The 16046-nt window shown below is 43.2% G+C and overlaps 1 protein-coding gene across 1 annotated transcript in view; it reads right to left on the bottom strand.

The window, feature by feature from the left end:
* EPB41L2 (erythrocyte membrane protein band 4.1 like 2) overlaps positions 1-16046 on the bottom strand; it is a 133108-nt gene that overhangs the window by 71657 nt on the left and 45405 nt on the right. The window contains exon 4 of the mRNA XM_054722629.1: positions 10130-10234. Coding sequence (XP_054578604.1) covers positions 10130-10234 — 105 coding nt within the window. The remainder of the gene's footprint in view (positions 1-10129; positions 10235-16046) is intronic.

The following is a 16046-nucleotide window of genomic DNA, read 5'->3' as shown; positions in this document are numbered from 1 at the left end:
TCAGGGGAGGGGAGGTCGGGGGAGGGGTGGCCGGCACCGTCCCCTGATCAGCCCGTCCAGTCACCTCCCGCAGAGGGCGGCTGGGTGGCAGTGGCGGGGTGATAGGCGCAGTGCCATCCCCTAATCAGCCGGTCGGGTGGCTTCCCATAGAGGGAGGCCAGACTGCGTCGGTAGGACATCCCTGAGGACTCCCAGACTGTGAGAGGGCACAGACCAGGCTGAGGGACATCCCCTCTCCCCCCAGTGCATGAATTTTCGAGCACCGGGATTCTAGTATTTTAATAAAGTCCTATTGGAAGTAGCTTCCACCTATTAGCATTCCACTGGGGTAAGTATTGACTTGTATTTGAATGTGTTATAAATAAAATATTACAACAGTTTTAAGGTGAGTCTCTTGGGCTTCATTTTATGAGATATGAAATCACCTATCCTAATGATGAGATAATATATCTACATACAGTCTTTTTCTTTTATTTCTAAATTACAGTTTACACTCAATATTATTTTGTATTAGTTTCCAGCGTACAATACAGTGGTTAGACACACACCAAGTTTTTAGTCTATAAACTGTCAGAAACAGCCCCTGTGGACACTGAAATGAGAGCTCAATAACTGGCTCCAGCTCATAAAGGATACAATGTGAATTGGGAACTATTAGTTAAGAGTATATATACCGCGATCAAACACAATTATCTCAACTCCTAAAGCCAACTCCTCCTCCTCCTTAAACTTTGTTTTTCCCTGCAACTATGTAATGCTATGGAGAATACTGTCAGACTGGAGCAGAACTTTTCCTTCCTGGTCTTCGTGTAACATCCTGTTTAAACTTCATTCCAAGTTGGGAGTCATAATCATAAAAAACTCTGTTTCTCTTTCCACTTACTACTTTCCTTTGAGAAAGTTAACATAAAAAGATTCTAGGAAACCATTATAACATCTTAACCTTTTGCACTCGGATGTCGAGTGTGACTCGACATGGTTAGCATTAGAATAAAGGAATCGAGAAAAAAGCAAGCGAGTGCAAAGGGTTAAAGCTTTTCTGAAAAGACCAAACTTGAACTACTGAGTTCAACCTAAAGACACTAAATATTTGTTTTTTAAAGCAATAAGCAAAAGATCCATCTAAAAAAATGTTTACACATTTTTATTTTTTATACTTCTCCCACCTTATCCACAAGTCATTATTAGAGTTCACTTTACTTTATCTTCATTAACACAGGAGAACAAGTACAGTTTTTTAGATAGAGTAAATGAATTCAAATAATCCTATTTAATAAGAGCAATATGCAAATTGACCATCACTCCAACACAAGATGGCTGCCCCATGTGGACACAAGATGGCCACCACAAGACTGCCAGCAGGGGAGGGCAGTTGGGAGGGACCAGGCCTGCAAGGGAGGGCAGTTGGGGGCAATCAAGCCTGCAGGGGAGGGCAGTTAGGGGTGACCAGGCAGGCAGAGGAGGGGAGTCGGGGGCTTCTGGGCCTTCAGAGAAGGGCAGTTGGGGGGGACCCAGGCCTGCAGGGGAGGGCAGTTAGGGGCAAACAGGCTAGCAGGGGAGCAGTTAGGCATCAATCATGCTGGCAGGGGAGTGGTTAGGGGGTGATCAGGCTGGCAGGTAGAAGCTGTTGGGGCAATCAGGAAGGCAGGCAGGTGAGCAGTTGGGAGCCAGCAGTCCTGGATTGTGAGAGGGATGTTCCGATTGCCCGTTTAGGCCCGATCCTACCGGGATCGGGCCTAAACGGGCAGTCAGACATCCCTCAAGGGTTCCCAGATTGGAGAGGGTGCAGGCTGAGCTGAGGGACACACTCCCCTGTGCACGAATTTCATGCACCGGGCCTCTAGTTGGAATATAATGAGTTTCATTCATTCTATAAGTATCCCAAATAACACCTGTATTTAAACAGAATTTTATTCAGACACATAAAGCAAACAATTAAAATGTTTATTATGTAGAAAATAATAGCCTAATGTCTCAACAAGATATTGAATTAGTACAACAGACATTAACTTATAAAATAAGAAAGCAGTAATAACAGGATGCTTTGAAAGCAAAGCTGCACAGACCCCTGTGGGTTTCACTACACCTGTCACAGCTTGTGCTTAGGGGAGCAAGGACCCAAGGTGTACATGGCTCTGTCCTAACACTGGTTATATTCAAACCTCTCAATAAAAAAACTACCAGAGCTTGGTCTAGTTTCATATCACTGGTGTCCCAGCTGTGTGACCCAATGATGAGAAGGACCAGTGGAACCCTCTAATGGTACCTCCAGTGCGATGTTAAGGAAAGCTCTAATTCTCCTCTTAGAAAAGAGCCTGGCATTCAGTTTCCTTGGCCTGCAGCTGCTGTCCCAACAACAGCTGGCTCACAAATGGCCGGCTATGATGAGTGAACAAAAATGAGAAAAACACATTATTCAGTCTCTAGCCCAGACAGAGGAGAGACTGGGGGAGGGGCAAAGAAGGGTCAAATGTGTTGGGGCATTTCATCCAAGGAAGTAACAACTATAGCAAAAAAAAAAACACAAAAAACTGAACCAGAATCACCTAGAGCCAAAAAGAAAAGAAAAATCCTTTAGAACATTAACACAGAGAAAAAGAGTGGAGGGGAAACTACTTAAAGACCTAGACAGCCTCTTCTAAATCTCCAGCTTCATTATGTGACAGGTGATCTAGATGCTTTGCTACAGAAGACGAAAAAAAAAAAAAACCTCTCTGTTCGAGGAGGAAGATGATAGACGCAACATAATCTTCTGTGACCCCCAGAATAACTTAATGTCCCAGCCATTTGGCAACTTCCCTTCTCACCAGAAGCACCAACCCCTCGTATGAATTACCTGACAGCTTCTGCACAGCATGGAGTCAATAGAGGTCTGCAGACTAGACCATGTGTGACAAGTTTCTATGCACCAGCCAGCCAAATTCAGACTCAGTGTCATTCTCAGACCACCTTCCACAACATTGCCAGCCACATTATTAAGACCCCTATCCAAAAACTAAGTGGGCAGAGTTACCTTACGTGATCAAGTAGGAGCAGCAGAAATGACTCCTTTCCTTCATTCACCTATCCCCGTGGTGGGCAAACTGCGGCTCGCGAGCCACATGCGGCTCTTTGGCCCCTTGAGTGCGGCTCTTCCACAAAATACCATGACCTAGGCGAGTCTATTTTGAAGAAGTGGTGTTAAAAGAAGTTTATGTTTAAAAAATTTGGCTCTCAAAAGATATTTCAATTGTTGTACTGTTGATATTTGGCTCTGTTGACTAATGAGTTTGCCGACCACTGACCTATCCCTTTGCTAAACAGGTGTCCCCTTTGCTAAGCACACTCACTTCCATACTGTAAGCTCCATTCCCACCAAGGAATGAGGAGGTCTTCTTCCTCCCCAGTACAACTTAGCAAGGGTCAGGACAGACCATATTACTTGTATCCTCCATAACACAGTTTTAAGTAACCAGTAGGTACTAAATTAATACCTGTTGATGAACATCTGCCCGGTACTTGCTTCCTACCCCCCAATGCTGTGGTCATTTTAAAAAACCACAGGTTCTATTATTTCATTAAATTTATTTTTATTTAAATAATGAAATCCAATGAATACTTAGATCATGAGTGGGATATAAGTTTATGGCCTAGGAACAAAACTCAAAGTAAAAAAACAAAAATAACTTAATATGACTTTTGAAAGAAATACAAGCCTATTTAATAGACATAGAACTCTAACAAATAAATAATAAACTTCTTGGTTTTGACACATTAGGAGGAGGCCGGGTGGATCAAGAAGCAGACACAAAAAGGTGGAAAAAGTGAATGACATAAATGCACACACATCATTATAGATTATGATGCATCATTCTCATTTTTTAAAGATTTGGCTGCCACATTTATAGACTTTGGAATCAGAAATACATGGAGTCAAATCTGGCTTTCCACCAATTCTTGTGTGAACTTGGGCTTATTCTTTGGGTTCTTTAAGCTTCAATTTCCTCAAGTGCAAGATGAGGATCGTAACATCTACCTCATAGGATAGTTCTTTTCCTCAAGACTTTACCCAACGTCCTTAACAGATAAGTTCTTTCTGCAATGATAAAATTAAATCGACATCATATTTTGTATACATCCCTTCTTCACATAATTTTATATTTCCAACAGATGAACAGAACGGGGGGGGGGGGGGGGGGAGCGGGATTAACTAAAGAACTTATATGCATATATAGCCCATGGACATAGACAATAGTGTCCTGAAGGCCTGGGAGGGTGGGGTTTGAGTGGAGCAGGAAGTAGGGAGAAAATAGCTTTACCTGTCTTGTCAGGTAGATGCCCTGCCTTCACTGGCTATATATTCTAATTGTTGACAGCTTCCTGCAGGAAGCCCTAGCATGTCACTGCTTCTCTGTTCCCACATCTAAGTGTAACTTTGGACTCCTCCCTATCAGAGTCCCATTAGCAGTGTGAGTGTGCAGCTGCCTGTCCAGGGCCACTCACCACACTAGACCTAGATAACAACTCAAGAAACTATCTCTCCTCTAATTGCCCTTCAGACTGGATGCTGAGATCCCCATGTTAGAAGTTTTCAAAATGCCTAGCCGTGTCTTCCTCACTCACATTTGGTGCTTGTCAATTTGGCTAGGTGAGAGAAATTAAATTTAACCCAACTCACACTGTAATACCAAATGTTAAAAGTGTAAGAGTAACTGTGCATTTCCCCTTAAGTAGTTATGGCACCAAAGCAGATCCCATTTATTAGACCTTTGCCTAAATGAGGTCTACGAGAACACTACCACAATGCTGGTGGTAAGCAAAAAAGTTACAGGCTTTCTATGTTACAGTGAATCATTCACTATGCATCTGGGAGAATGTGATTCAACTTCTGTCTGCGGTGTTACAAGGTGTAACTGGATTGAATAAAGAATTTTACTAAACAGTTTATATCTGACAAAGAAAAAGGTTACTATTTGAGTTTTTAGTTCTAGTTTCTGGGGGAAAATTGCCTGGCTATCAGGAAAACACTTTAATCAATTTTCATAAAGTTAGCTGTGGATATCAACTACACTTCTAATAAACTCCTCTTTCAATATGTCTTGAAGCAAAATGACATCAGAATCCAGGGCCAGATGCCAAACTTAATTAACATAAAAATTCAAGATAATATTTTTCCCCTTTAAAGAAAGTCCAAATTTCTTACTGATGGTTCTATGTAGAAATGAATACAAGAACTTCATGGACTTGGAATTTCATATATAAAAGAGCAGTAACAAAGTGCTTGATTCCACATTATTTTTAATGACATTTTCCATAGTAAAGTTTACACAAGAGTTCTCAAAAGACATGAAAAACTTCTAACACAAATAATGATAGATTTTCATACTCAGAGTGAATTGAAAGGCTTCCAACTCAAGGTCTCAACCATGAAAGACCCAACACAGTACTACACTAAATCAAAAGAAAGTTAAGATTTTTCTCTCCATGGAAACTTTTCACACAAATAACCATGACTTTACCCTCACCTTTACTTCACAAAAAGGTGAAATGGTAAGTGACTGAAGTTTCTATAAATACAGATATTATTCAGTATGAAAAAGAAAGCATTTTAAATTTCTGTATCGTATGGTATCCTATTGTTGAAACAGCATGAGTTTCAAAGAAAATTGGACTGAGCTGAGTTGTTACAATGGTAATAATTTTCTGAGGAAAAATAGGATGCAATACAAATCTATATTTGAAAAATAAGAGTACTTTTGCCTAGATGTCTTAAGGACTGAATTTTATCTACACAAGCAAGAAGGAGTAGAAAATTATACAAAACTTGCCCTGGCCAGTATTGCTCAGTGATTAGAGCATGGGCCCTCAAAAAAAAGGGTCTCAGGTTCAATTTCTGGTCAACAGCATGTACCTGGTCAACAGCACGACCTTCTACCCAAGTTGGGGCATTTATGAAAGGCAACCAATGGATGTGTCTCTCGAATTGATGTTCCTCTCTCTCTTTTTTTTCCCCTCCCTCCTTCCCTCACTGTCCCTCCCTTTCACTATCTCTAAAAATCAACGGAAGAGTTATTCTCAAGTGAGGATTTAAAAAAAAAAAAAACAAAAAACAGCAATAACAAAAAGATTATACAAAAGTTATAAAAACAAACAGGTTATCTACACTAATAAAAGCCTATGTGGTCATCACGCCTTCATGCCATGATGCCTCACGCCGTAACAATCCATCATCAGGGGGCTGCGTGTGCAGCGGGCACGCGCGGGTGGGCGGGGACTTGGTGCTGTGTGCACGGCGCAGAGGCGGATCCCGGCAGCTCCACTTGGAGCTGTGGGGGCGGGTCCCAGGGGCTCTGTGTGGCAACGCTGGGGGCGGGACCCCCAGCTCTGGCATACCTCTTTGGGGCAATGCATCGAGGAGACCCAGATGGGTGGTCAAGATCTGGGGAGATCGATCATGGGGGTTCCCGCACTGTGAGAGGGCACAGGCCAGGCTGGGGAAACCCTCCTCCCCTGCAACTCCCCCCCCCCCACTGAGTGCACAAATTTCATGCACTGGGCCTCTAGTCCTAAATAATAAAGAGGTAATATGCAAATTGACCATCACCCCAACACACAAGATGGCCACCCCCATGTGGACACAAGATGGCCGCCACAAGATGGCCAGCAGGGGAGGGCAGTTGGGAGGGACTAGGACTGCAAGGGAGGGCAGTTGGGGGCGATCAGGCCTGCAGGGAAGGGCAGTTAGGGGTGACCGGGACGGCAGAGGAGGACACTTGGAAGGGACCAGGCCTGCAGGGGAGGGTGGGGGGCAGGGGAGGGCAGTTGGGAGGGCAGTGGGGGGGGTACCAGGCCTGCAGGGGAGGGCAGTTGGGGGCAACCAAGCCGGCAGGTGAGGGCAGTTAGGGGTGACCAGGCTAGCAAGGGAGGGCAGTTAGGGGTGACCGTACCAGCAGGGGAGGGCAGTTAGGGGCTACCAGGCCTACAGGGGAGGGCAGTTGGGGACCACCAGGCTGGCAGGTGAGGGCAGTTAAGGGGCGACCAGGCTAGCAAGGGAGAGCAGTTAGGGGTGACCAGGTTAGCAGGGGAGGGCAGTTAGGGGCAATCGGGCTGGCAGGCAGGTGAGTGGTTGGGAGCCAACAGTCCTGGATTGTGAGAGGGATGTCCGACTGCCCGTTTAGGCCCGATCCCCCTAAATGGGCAGTCGGACATCCCTTGAGGGGCCCCAGACTGGAGAGGTTGCAGGCTGGGCTGAGGGACAAACCTGCCCCCTCGTGCACGAATTTTGTGCACCGGGCCTCTAAAATATATTGCCAATTACATTCACACATTAATTTTCTAAAAAGTGAATATTTCAGGTCACCCCACTGTTTGTTCTCCCAATGCTCTAAAAGCCTAGATAACAAAGTGATGACTAAATGTGTGAGCATTTTCATCTCTCATTTCATCAGAGAAACTCCAAAATAAGCAAGGAATTATGAGATCCTTATTTAGCATTTTTTTGTTAATGAGAATACTATGGTGAACACCTCCAAGCTTAACCATATCTTAATATTCTCTGCCTTGATGACCTTAACCTCTTCTTCACTTCAGCCATCCTTTTCATGACTCAACACTTGGTCTTTTCATCACACAAAGCTCTCCACTTCATTAGACTTCATCTTTCCGTTCTCAGGTGCAATTATTCCCTCTTCTTTTAAGTTTTCTACCCATTTATTCTCACTATACCTCCTCTTTAACTTCTTTGGTCTTTCATCCCTTGTCCCTAGCCATTTCTCCCAGCCTATGAGCCCATTTCAGCTTCAGTTATGTTCCTCCTATGACCCTGTGAATAATCAGCTTGATTACTCTCTCATCAGTATCTCCAGTTTTCTAAATCTTTTGTCTTCTTACCATAACCCCCATGAATATAGCCAATTTGGAACCCCTTTAAAAATAAAATAATTTTAAATATTTTTTTAATGATTTTAGAGAGAGGAAGGGAGAGGGATAGAGCAATAGAAACATTGATGAGAGAGACACATCAATCGGCTGCTTTCTACATGACCAACCCCCACCAGGGATGGAGCCCAAAACCCAGGCATGTGTCCTGACTGGGAATCAAACCCAGGACCTCTTGGCTCATGGGTCGATGCTCAACCACTGAGCCATACTAGCCAGGTGGGATCCCCTTTAATACTCCATTTCTCCACTATCATACCCAGGTTGCAGGTGGCAATTAGAGAAAAGTATCAATATATATTATTTTGCCATCACAATTGTAAAATCTACAATCTCCATGGGACTGTCAATAGCAATCCACTTACTTGCTTTTAGTAGTCTGCCCCTCTTAGTGCTGGCAGATTCAGTATTTGGTGAGGACCTGCTTCAAAAGAGTGGTCAATGATAGCCAAATTCCTATCACTCTTCCTTTTGCAGCTTTGAGGGCCAACAGAAGGGCATGATTGGAAACGCTATCAAAACCACCTTATAATGTAAAGTCTAAAAAGAACACCTAGTTTATTTAGTCAAATGTCTAATATGTTATTACTTCTGAGAAAAATATTCTAATAGAGGTCTAATAAGAACACCCACATACTATTCAGCAAGCAGGCATGCAATTTAATTATCTTTATTTTAAATATAGAATTAAGCCATAAATTAGGTATCAAGGATTTAAAACTAAACAAGTTGAGAAAATTTAATGCATATATAATTATCATCCTTATATCCTGTATTTCATTACCAGGACATATAAATACAAACAATGATGGCATGTGGGTAAATAAAATTTACAGCCTATACTCATCTCCTAACTGTTCTGTTCTGTTGACTGTGATGTGAATGTTCCAGATAAGAAAGGAACTCCTCTCACTGGGACCAAGTGCTCTGGACATCCTCAGTCAGAATGTTCACAGTGTGTCTGTCCAGAGCCACCATCTAACAGACTTAAAAGGGCTTCACTTTAAAGTACAACCTTGGACCAAACCTTTACTCTTCTACACCCACTAGCTTCACCAGACTTAAGTCCTAAAACTGATAAAGTGACATAGAAAAGATAAAGTCCTGTCTTAACAATGAGGAAAGTGGTAGAGGCTGAATATTTGAACCTCCCCGTCCGCAAATTCATATATTGAAACCTAATCCTCAATGAGAGAGTATTTGGAGGTGGGGCCTTTGGGGTTGATAGATCATGAAGGTAGAACCCTCATGAATGCGATTATATAAAGGAGGCTTCAGAGAACACCTTGACCTGTTCACCATCTGAGGACACAACAAGAAGGCACTGTATGAACCAGGAAGTGGGCCCTCACCAGACACCGAACCTGCTAGCACATTGATCTTGAACTTCCCAGCCTCCTGAGCTAGGAGATATACATGTCTGTTCTTTATAAGCTATCAGGTACTTTGTTAGAATAGGCAGAACTAAGAAAGACAAAAGTCTACAGGTTAAGTCTGTGAATTGTCAGAACTGGTTAATTTTTCTCTCTTTAATTTACCTATGTAACTGAAAGCCCTGAAGCTTCTTGAATTAGCATTAGTCATTATAGAACTCTTATGCTCCTACTTAGTGTCTTGGGAAATTCCTGGAGTAGAAACAATCTCTACACATTCCTGATGTCAGGCAGACACCAACATAGGGTCCTGGCTGGCCAAATATAACCACCCAAGTCAGGCTGGACCCCATCTCCCTTTTCCCCCCAATAACCCAACAATAGGGCAAGAAACACCTTCACCCCACATAGCTACCAAGGTCTGTTCCGCAAAGCAAATACTCTCTGGAACCTATAGACAAGTACATATGGGTACTCTTGACATTCCTTCCAATAGCCTCCTTCCCTGCTTTGCAGGCATGCTTAATTCCTAGCACACAGGTAAGTTCAAGAACTCAAAATTCAATATAAAAGTGTTTAAATCAATTCTTTCTGTTTCTAGCAATTAACATAGGATAAAGCATTCCATTATGTCTGCTTATAAGTGAAAAAACAGACACATAATGGCAGAAAGTTATAGGTGATTCTCCCTACACACGTTTTCAATATTTACCAAATTTATACGATGAACATAAAATGTCATAATAAAAACATATGTTGTTTTGAAGCTAATTTTGCACTAATAAAAAAATTACAGTAATTTTCTAAGATGATATAATTAAACCTGAAATTATACTTACTTTCTGCTCAGGGCTTTCCTGAAACGAAAGTCCAAAGTAGTCCTTCTCCAAGAGGTTGAGATGTTCACACACTTTGTCAAACAATACTTGTCCCTTAGCACGTTTCTGAGGAAAAAGAAATAGTATCTTTACTTTTCAAGCAACAAAGATTCCGTAAGTACTATAAATAAAGGGCACCATGTCAAATAACATTATTTAGCTTAAAGTAGTATATTCGTTTTCTAACCTTTTATAATAATACAAAGGATAAATTCTAAAATGAATGCATGATCAGACAGAAGCTCTGTGTTTTCCTGCTGCTCTATATAAATGTAAAAGGACTAAAAAGTAAAGTGCTAAGAGTTCACTTATTTTTAAAATGTACAAAAATATGCCCAAACTGACTCCCTCAGTTCCTCAATGTGGCTCATGTCATATCTACAAGGTATACTACCCTCCAGGAAAATCATTAGCCTTTCTCGGTGTATCCTAACACAATTTATCCCATCAGCACTTAGGTTTGATTTTTGTTCTGTGATATTTGCAGAATAGAAATTTTTTCTCATTATAAGATAATGGTTTTTCTCAAGAATGATACAGCATTCGCTCTTTAGAACACAGTTTTAAAATATAAGGTAATGAAATCAGGACAATGAATCAGCTGCCCCTATGGATTTAACACATTTTTGTCTTGGTTTGTGTTTTGTTTTTTAATTTAAGAAGCTGCTATCAAACGCCTTTGACAGTCACAGAAGAAAAGCTCATTGTCTAATCAATGGCAAAACATAAAGTGGTGACTCATTTCCAATTAAGATGCACACCCTTGGGAATGCCCAACTGCTAGGTCAGGTCACAGGCCTCCTGCCACTGCATGATGTAAGCAGCCACTGGACTGCAAGTGAAAAATGAACAAGCCATCAGACTTTTTCATCCTCGAGATGAAGGTCCTCCCACTATCAAAATGTATACTTGTTAATTAATCCAGTGTGTTAAAATTAATGTTTCTCACACATGTATCTATAAAAATGCAATCCTATATAATAAAAGCTTAATATGCTAAGTGTCAGTCGTCCAGTGACTGGTCAATTGTTCAACCAATCAAAGCGTAATATGCTAATGATATGCTAAGGTCGCTCAACCGCTCGCTATGATGTGCACTGACCACCAGGGGGCAGTCGACTGGTCGACCAGTGGCTATGATGTGCTATGACATGGCTATGACGTTGCTGCTGGGGTCTGGCCGATGGGGACTGAGCGAGATGGGCCAGACACACCCTGGAGCCATCCTGCGGCCCTCCCTGGCCCCGACTGTGCATCGGTGGGGTCCCTTGGCCTGGCCTGTGCCCTCTCACAATCCGGTAACCCTCGGAGGATATCGGAGAGCCAGTTTCGTCCTGATCCCGCAAGCCACTCCCCTTGCTCGAGAGGGCGCCAGATGCAGGGCTCACAGCTGGCGAGCACTGCTGGGGGCACGAGCCTCTCTCAATTAGGACTGATTGGGCACAAGCACACTGCAGGTGCAGTGGGGCCTGGATGAGCGGGAGTGGCAGGTAGGAGCTGCAGGTGGTGTTGGACTGCAGGTTTCAGCCCGATCCCTGCAGGCCACCCTCAGGGACACGACCCATGCACAAATTTGTGCACCAGCCTCTAGTCCTATCTAATAAAAGCGTAATATGCAAATTGACCGTACCTCCACTACACCCACAAGCCATGCCCACCAGCCAATCAGGAGCAAATATGCAAATAAACCCAACCAAGATGGCTACGGCCACAGAGAGCAGGAGGGAGGCTTGGGTTTCCCAAGCAATGGAGGAAGCCAAGCTTTCCACCTGCCCTTGCCGGCCTAGGCCTCCACTCCAGGCTACAAAGTTTCAATGATAGAAGATAAATAAATCCCAACAGAACTGGCTGCCACCGTGGAGCAAGCAGAAGGCTTGGCTCCGCTCCAGGCTACAAAGTTTCAATTATAGAAGATAAATAAATACCAGATACCAGGGCCTCTGCTTGGGTCGCCTGGGGGGCGTGGCCGGCCAGCAAACCACCACAGGCCCCTTGCTCAGGCCATCCCACGCCCCAAGGGAACCACCACCTTGATCCGGGACACCCTTCAAGGCAAATCAGCTGGCCCCCACCCATGCACCAGGCCTCTATCCTATCTAATAGAAGAGTAACATGCAGATTGACCATCACTCCAACATACAAGATGGCTACCCCCATGTGGTCAAAGATCCTGCCCCCATGTGGACACAAGATGGGCACCACCACAAGATGGCCAGCAGGGGAGGGCAGTTGGGAGGGACCAGGCCTGCAAGGGAGGGCAGTTGTGGGCAATCATGCCAGCAGGGGAGGGCAATTGGGAGCGATCAAGCCTGCAGGGGAGGGCAGTTAGGGGTGACCAGGCTGGCAGAGGAGGGAAATTGGGGGTGACCGGGCCTGCAGGGAAGGGCAGTTGTGGGGGACCCAGGCCTGCAGGGGAGAGCAGTTGGCGGGGGGGACCAGGCCTGCAAGAGAGGGCAGTTAAGGATGACCAGGCCTGCAGGGGAGGGCAGTTAGGGGTGACCAGGCCTGCAGGGGAGAGCAGTTAGGGGCAAACAGGCTGGCAGGGGAGCAGTTAGGCATCAATCAGGCTGGCAGGGGAATGGTTAGGGGGTGATCAGGCTGGCAGGCAGAAGCGGTTAGGGGCAATCAGGAAGGCAGGCAGGCGAGCAGTTGGGAGCCAGAAGTCCTGGATTGTGAGAAGGATGTCGGACTGCCCATTTAGGCCTGATCCTACCGGGATCAAGCCTAAATGGGCAGTCGGACATCCCTCGAGGGGTCCCAGAATAGAAAGGGTGCAGGCCGGGCTGAGGGACACCCCCCCCATGCACAAATTTCATGCACCGGGCCTCTAGTAATATATAAAAGACATTTTATTTTCAAGTTAGTATGACTGTGATAAGGGGTTTCAAAAGATAGTTTTTATAGAAAAATTCAAGAACTTGTTTCTCTCTGCTAACCTTTTCTTCCTCCTCTTTGTGGGAGCAGAGGTAAAAAAATCATGCCTGAAAGACTTGCAGAGGAGAATCTGAAACTTTTATCATTAAACCTTTCATAGTAACACTAGTGTCCTGATGCACAGATTCGTGCACATTGAAAGGAAATTAATTAGAAGAAATGTTTTAATATCGCTATTCGCCACTTTCTCTATAATAGAAGTGGCAACCAAATTCATGATCGACAATGACAGATTGAAACACATGCGTGCGATTGGCGCCAGCGAGAGCTTTATATGTATAGCGCATGCACGAGTCAACTTAGCCTTTTATAGATATAGAATAAACTTGCTTAATTAAATCTGCTTTCTGATGCAGCTAAACTTTTTCCAGCCCAGTGAAGCACCCCAACTTCTCTTTCAGGTACTTGTCAGCAACACAGCAGTAAATATCAACACGAAGCAGATTATTATTGTAGATCATGCAGGGAGAACAAAGGGTAAAATATTTAACTGTAGCAGTGTTTGACTATATCCTGAGAAAACCTGAAGTCATTTTCAAGGTCCACCATTTCTTACTTCTTTTCAGTCGGGTCAAGTTTCTAAACGTTCTAAATCTCTGTTTTCCAGCTAATGAAAAAAAAAATAGGATTCTACAGTCTCCTATCTACCTACTCCAGGACTTCTGTGAGGATCAAATGAGATGAGGTATGTGAAACGCTTCACAAACATTTGGTTAAACTGTAAAATGTTTGCACCTGGCTATAAAGCAAGTCAGGTTCCTAGGCTGAAGAAACTCCAAGGAGGCTAGTCGCTAGGAAGAAGCAGCCAGGCATTGCTATGTGACATCATTACCCAGCGCCCACAGTGACTGTTTCCAGGCTGGGATGGGCTATGGGCTGCATTTTGCGCCATGGGGTCTTGGCAGCGTTGGCTGCGATTTGGTGGGGAGTTGCTCCGGGGTGGTGGTGGGGCCTGTGTCCCACTTGGGGGAAGCCAAGTGTTGGTTTGTCAGCGTCAGGTCCGTGGTGCCCTTTATTTTTAAATGGCTAGTGTGCTCCTGCATTGAGCATCTGCCCCCTGGTGGTCAGTGCATGTCATAGCTACTGGTCAGATGGATGGAGACTTAGCCTTTTATATATATAGATTTCTTTTTAAAAAAATAGAATTATATATAATAGTACAGGAAAGAGGAAGAAAGCCACAGATTACATTATTTCAACATCCAGAAAATTAAATTACTAAATATATTTAAGATAGATATGTTTTTATTAGAGGCCCGGTGCATGGATTTGTGCACCAGTGGGGTCCCTTGGGTGCAGGACAGGCCGAGGGACCCCACCGGTGCACGATCAGGGCCGGGGAGGGACCATGGGAGGGTTCCAGGGCATGTCCAGCCCGTCTCGCCTAGTCCCAATTGGCCAGACACCAGCAGCAAGCTAACCTACAGGTCAGATCATCTGCCCCCTGGTGGTCAGTGCGCATCATAGCAACTGGTCAAACCATCAAATGGTCAGACACCTAGCATATTAGACTTTTATTATATAAGATATGTCCATATATGTAAAGTGCATACAATTTATAGAAAAGTAAATAACAGTATTGGGATCTGGATTCCAAATACCAAAGTTCTGATTGCATTTCCATTATTTACTACAGGGACATGGGAAACCATTTTTCTGCCAAGGGCTATTTGGATATTTATAACATCATTCGTGGGCCATACAAAATTATCAACTTAAAAATTAGCCTGCTATATTTGGTAACATTTCATTAACTTACGCCTAATGCCTTGGTAAGGCCAGACCAAATGATTTTGAGGGCCTTATATGGCCCGAGGTCCAGGACATTCCCAACCTATGATTTACAAGCTATGTGACCAAGGTCAAGACACAACTTCCAACTGCCTCAATCTGCACATTCATGAAAGGAGGATAAGAGAATCTACCACAAAGGGTGTGGTGAGAACTAAATGAGTTGTAATACATCAAGAGCCTAGAACACTGTGTAGCAAGTAGTAAGTGCGTAATCAATATTGGCTCCTATTATTTACAAGCTGAGGGTTTTATAACATGAAAAATGACTAATTTCATTTATATGAAATTTTGCTTTAAGCTTTTAAAATGATGTAAGCAGCCATCATTAATTTTATTATTTGATCTACATGAAATTATTAACCTACATAACTAAAACTCTGAGTTTAGAAGTATTTTAAATTAATTTTGTGAGAAGGTGGCTCAAATCATGACAATTACTTTCTTAATGTGAAGTATAATCCACGGTCTCTTCTTTATAGAAGTCTGGAGTAGATGTCAGATTTGGTTGCAAATAATAGCTAACAATATTTTAAAGGCAATCAATAATCTAAGATAGAACTTGCTTTCTCTCACATTAATTTCAACAGCATTGCTCACTCCTGAATCTCCAGTGAGTAGAAGACTGCCCAACACAGTAAGTGCTAGAAAAAAACAACTGTTGAATCAACTGAAAAAACTGTACGAAACATACTTTAAATGAGGTGACATTTAACCCACTGGGGCTCCTAATGACTGACCACAACTATAATTTCTGCTCCAGCTTTGTATTTAGGAACTTTCCTTATCTGAAATGATAAAGGGAGCAAACTATTATAGCTCCTACCACATTTATCTACTTAGGTATCACCCTCTATGCATTTATTAAGAAATATAAATGAGTCACAGAGGACATTTTATCTACTATAAAGCATACTAACAACTCAAAGGAAGCTTATAAAAGAAGTTAATCTTTAATAAGAGTTCTCAAATAAACATTTCTATGGAACCTGACTATAAATGACAACTACTTTCAAATAAGCCAACTACTGAAATTAAGCAGCTATAGGCATCATGAAGAAATGTGACAGAATCAAAAGGAGATTCATACTATTTCATTTGGTTATAATGCCATTTGAAATAAGGGTGAAAAAGACATTTAAGACAACTGATG

Source organism: Eptesicus fuscus, chromosome 10 (genome assembly GCF_027574615.1).
Source record: "Eptesicus fuscus isolate TK198812 chromosome 10, DD_ASM_mEF_20220401, whole genome shotgun sequence".
Classification (NCBI taxonomy): Eukaryota; Metazoa; Chordata; class Mammalia; order Chiroptera; family Vespertilionidae; genus Eptesicus; species Eptesicus fuscus.
Note: the sequence above shows the minus strand (reverse complement) of the source record. Positions and strands in the feature narration are given on the sequence as shown.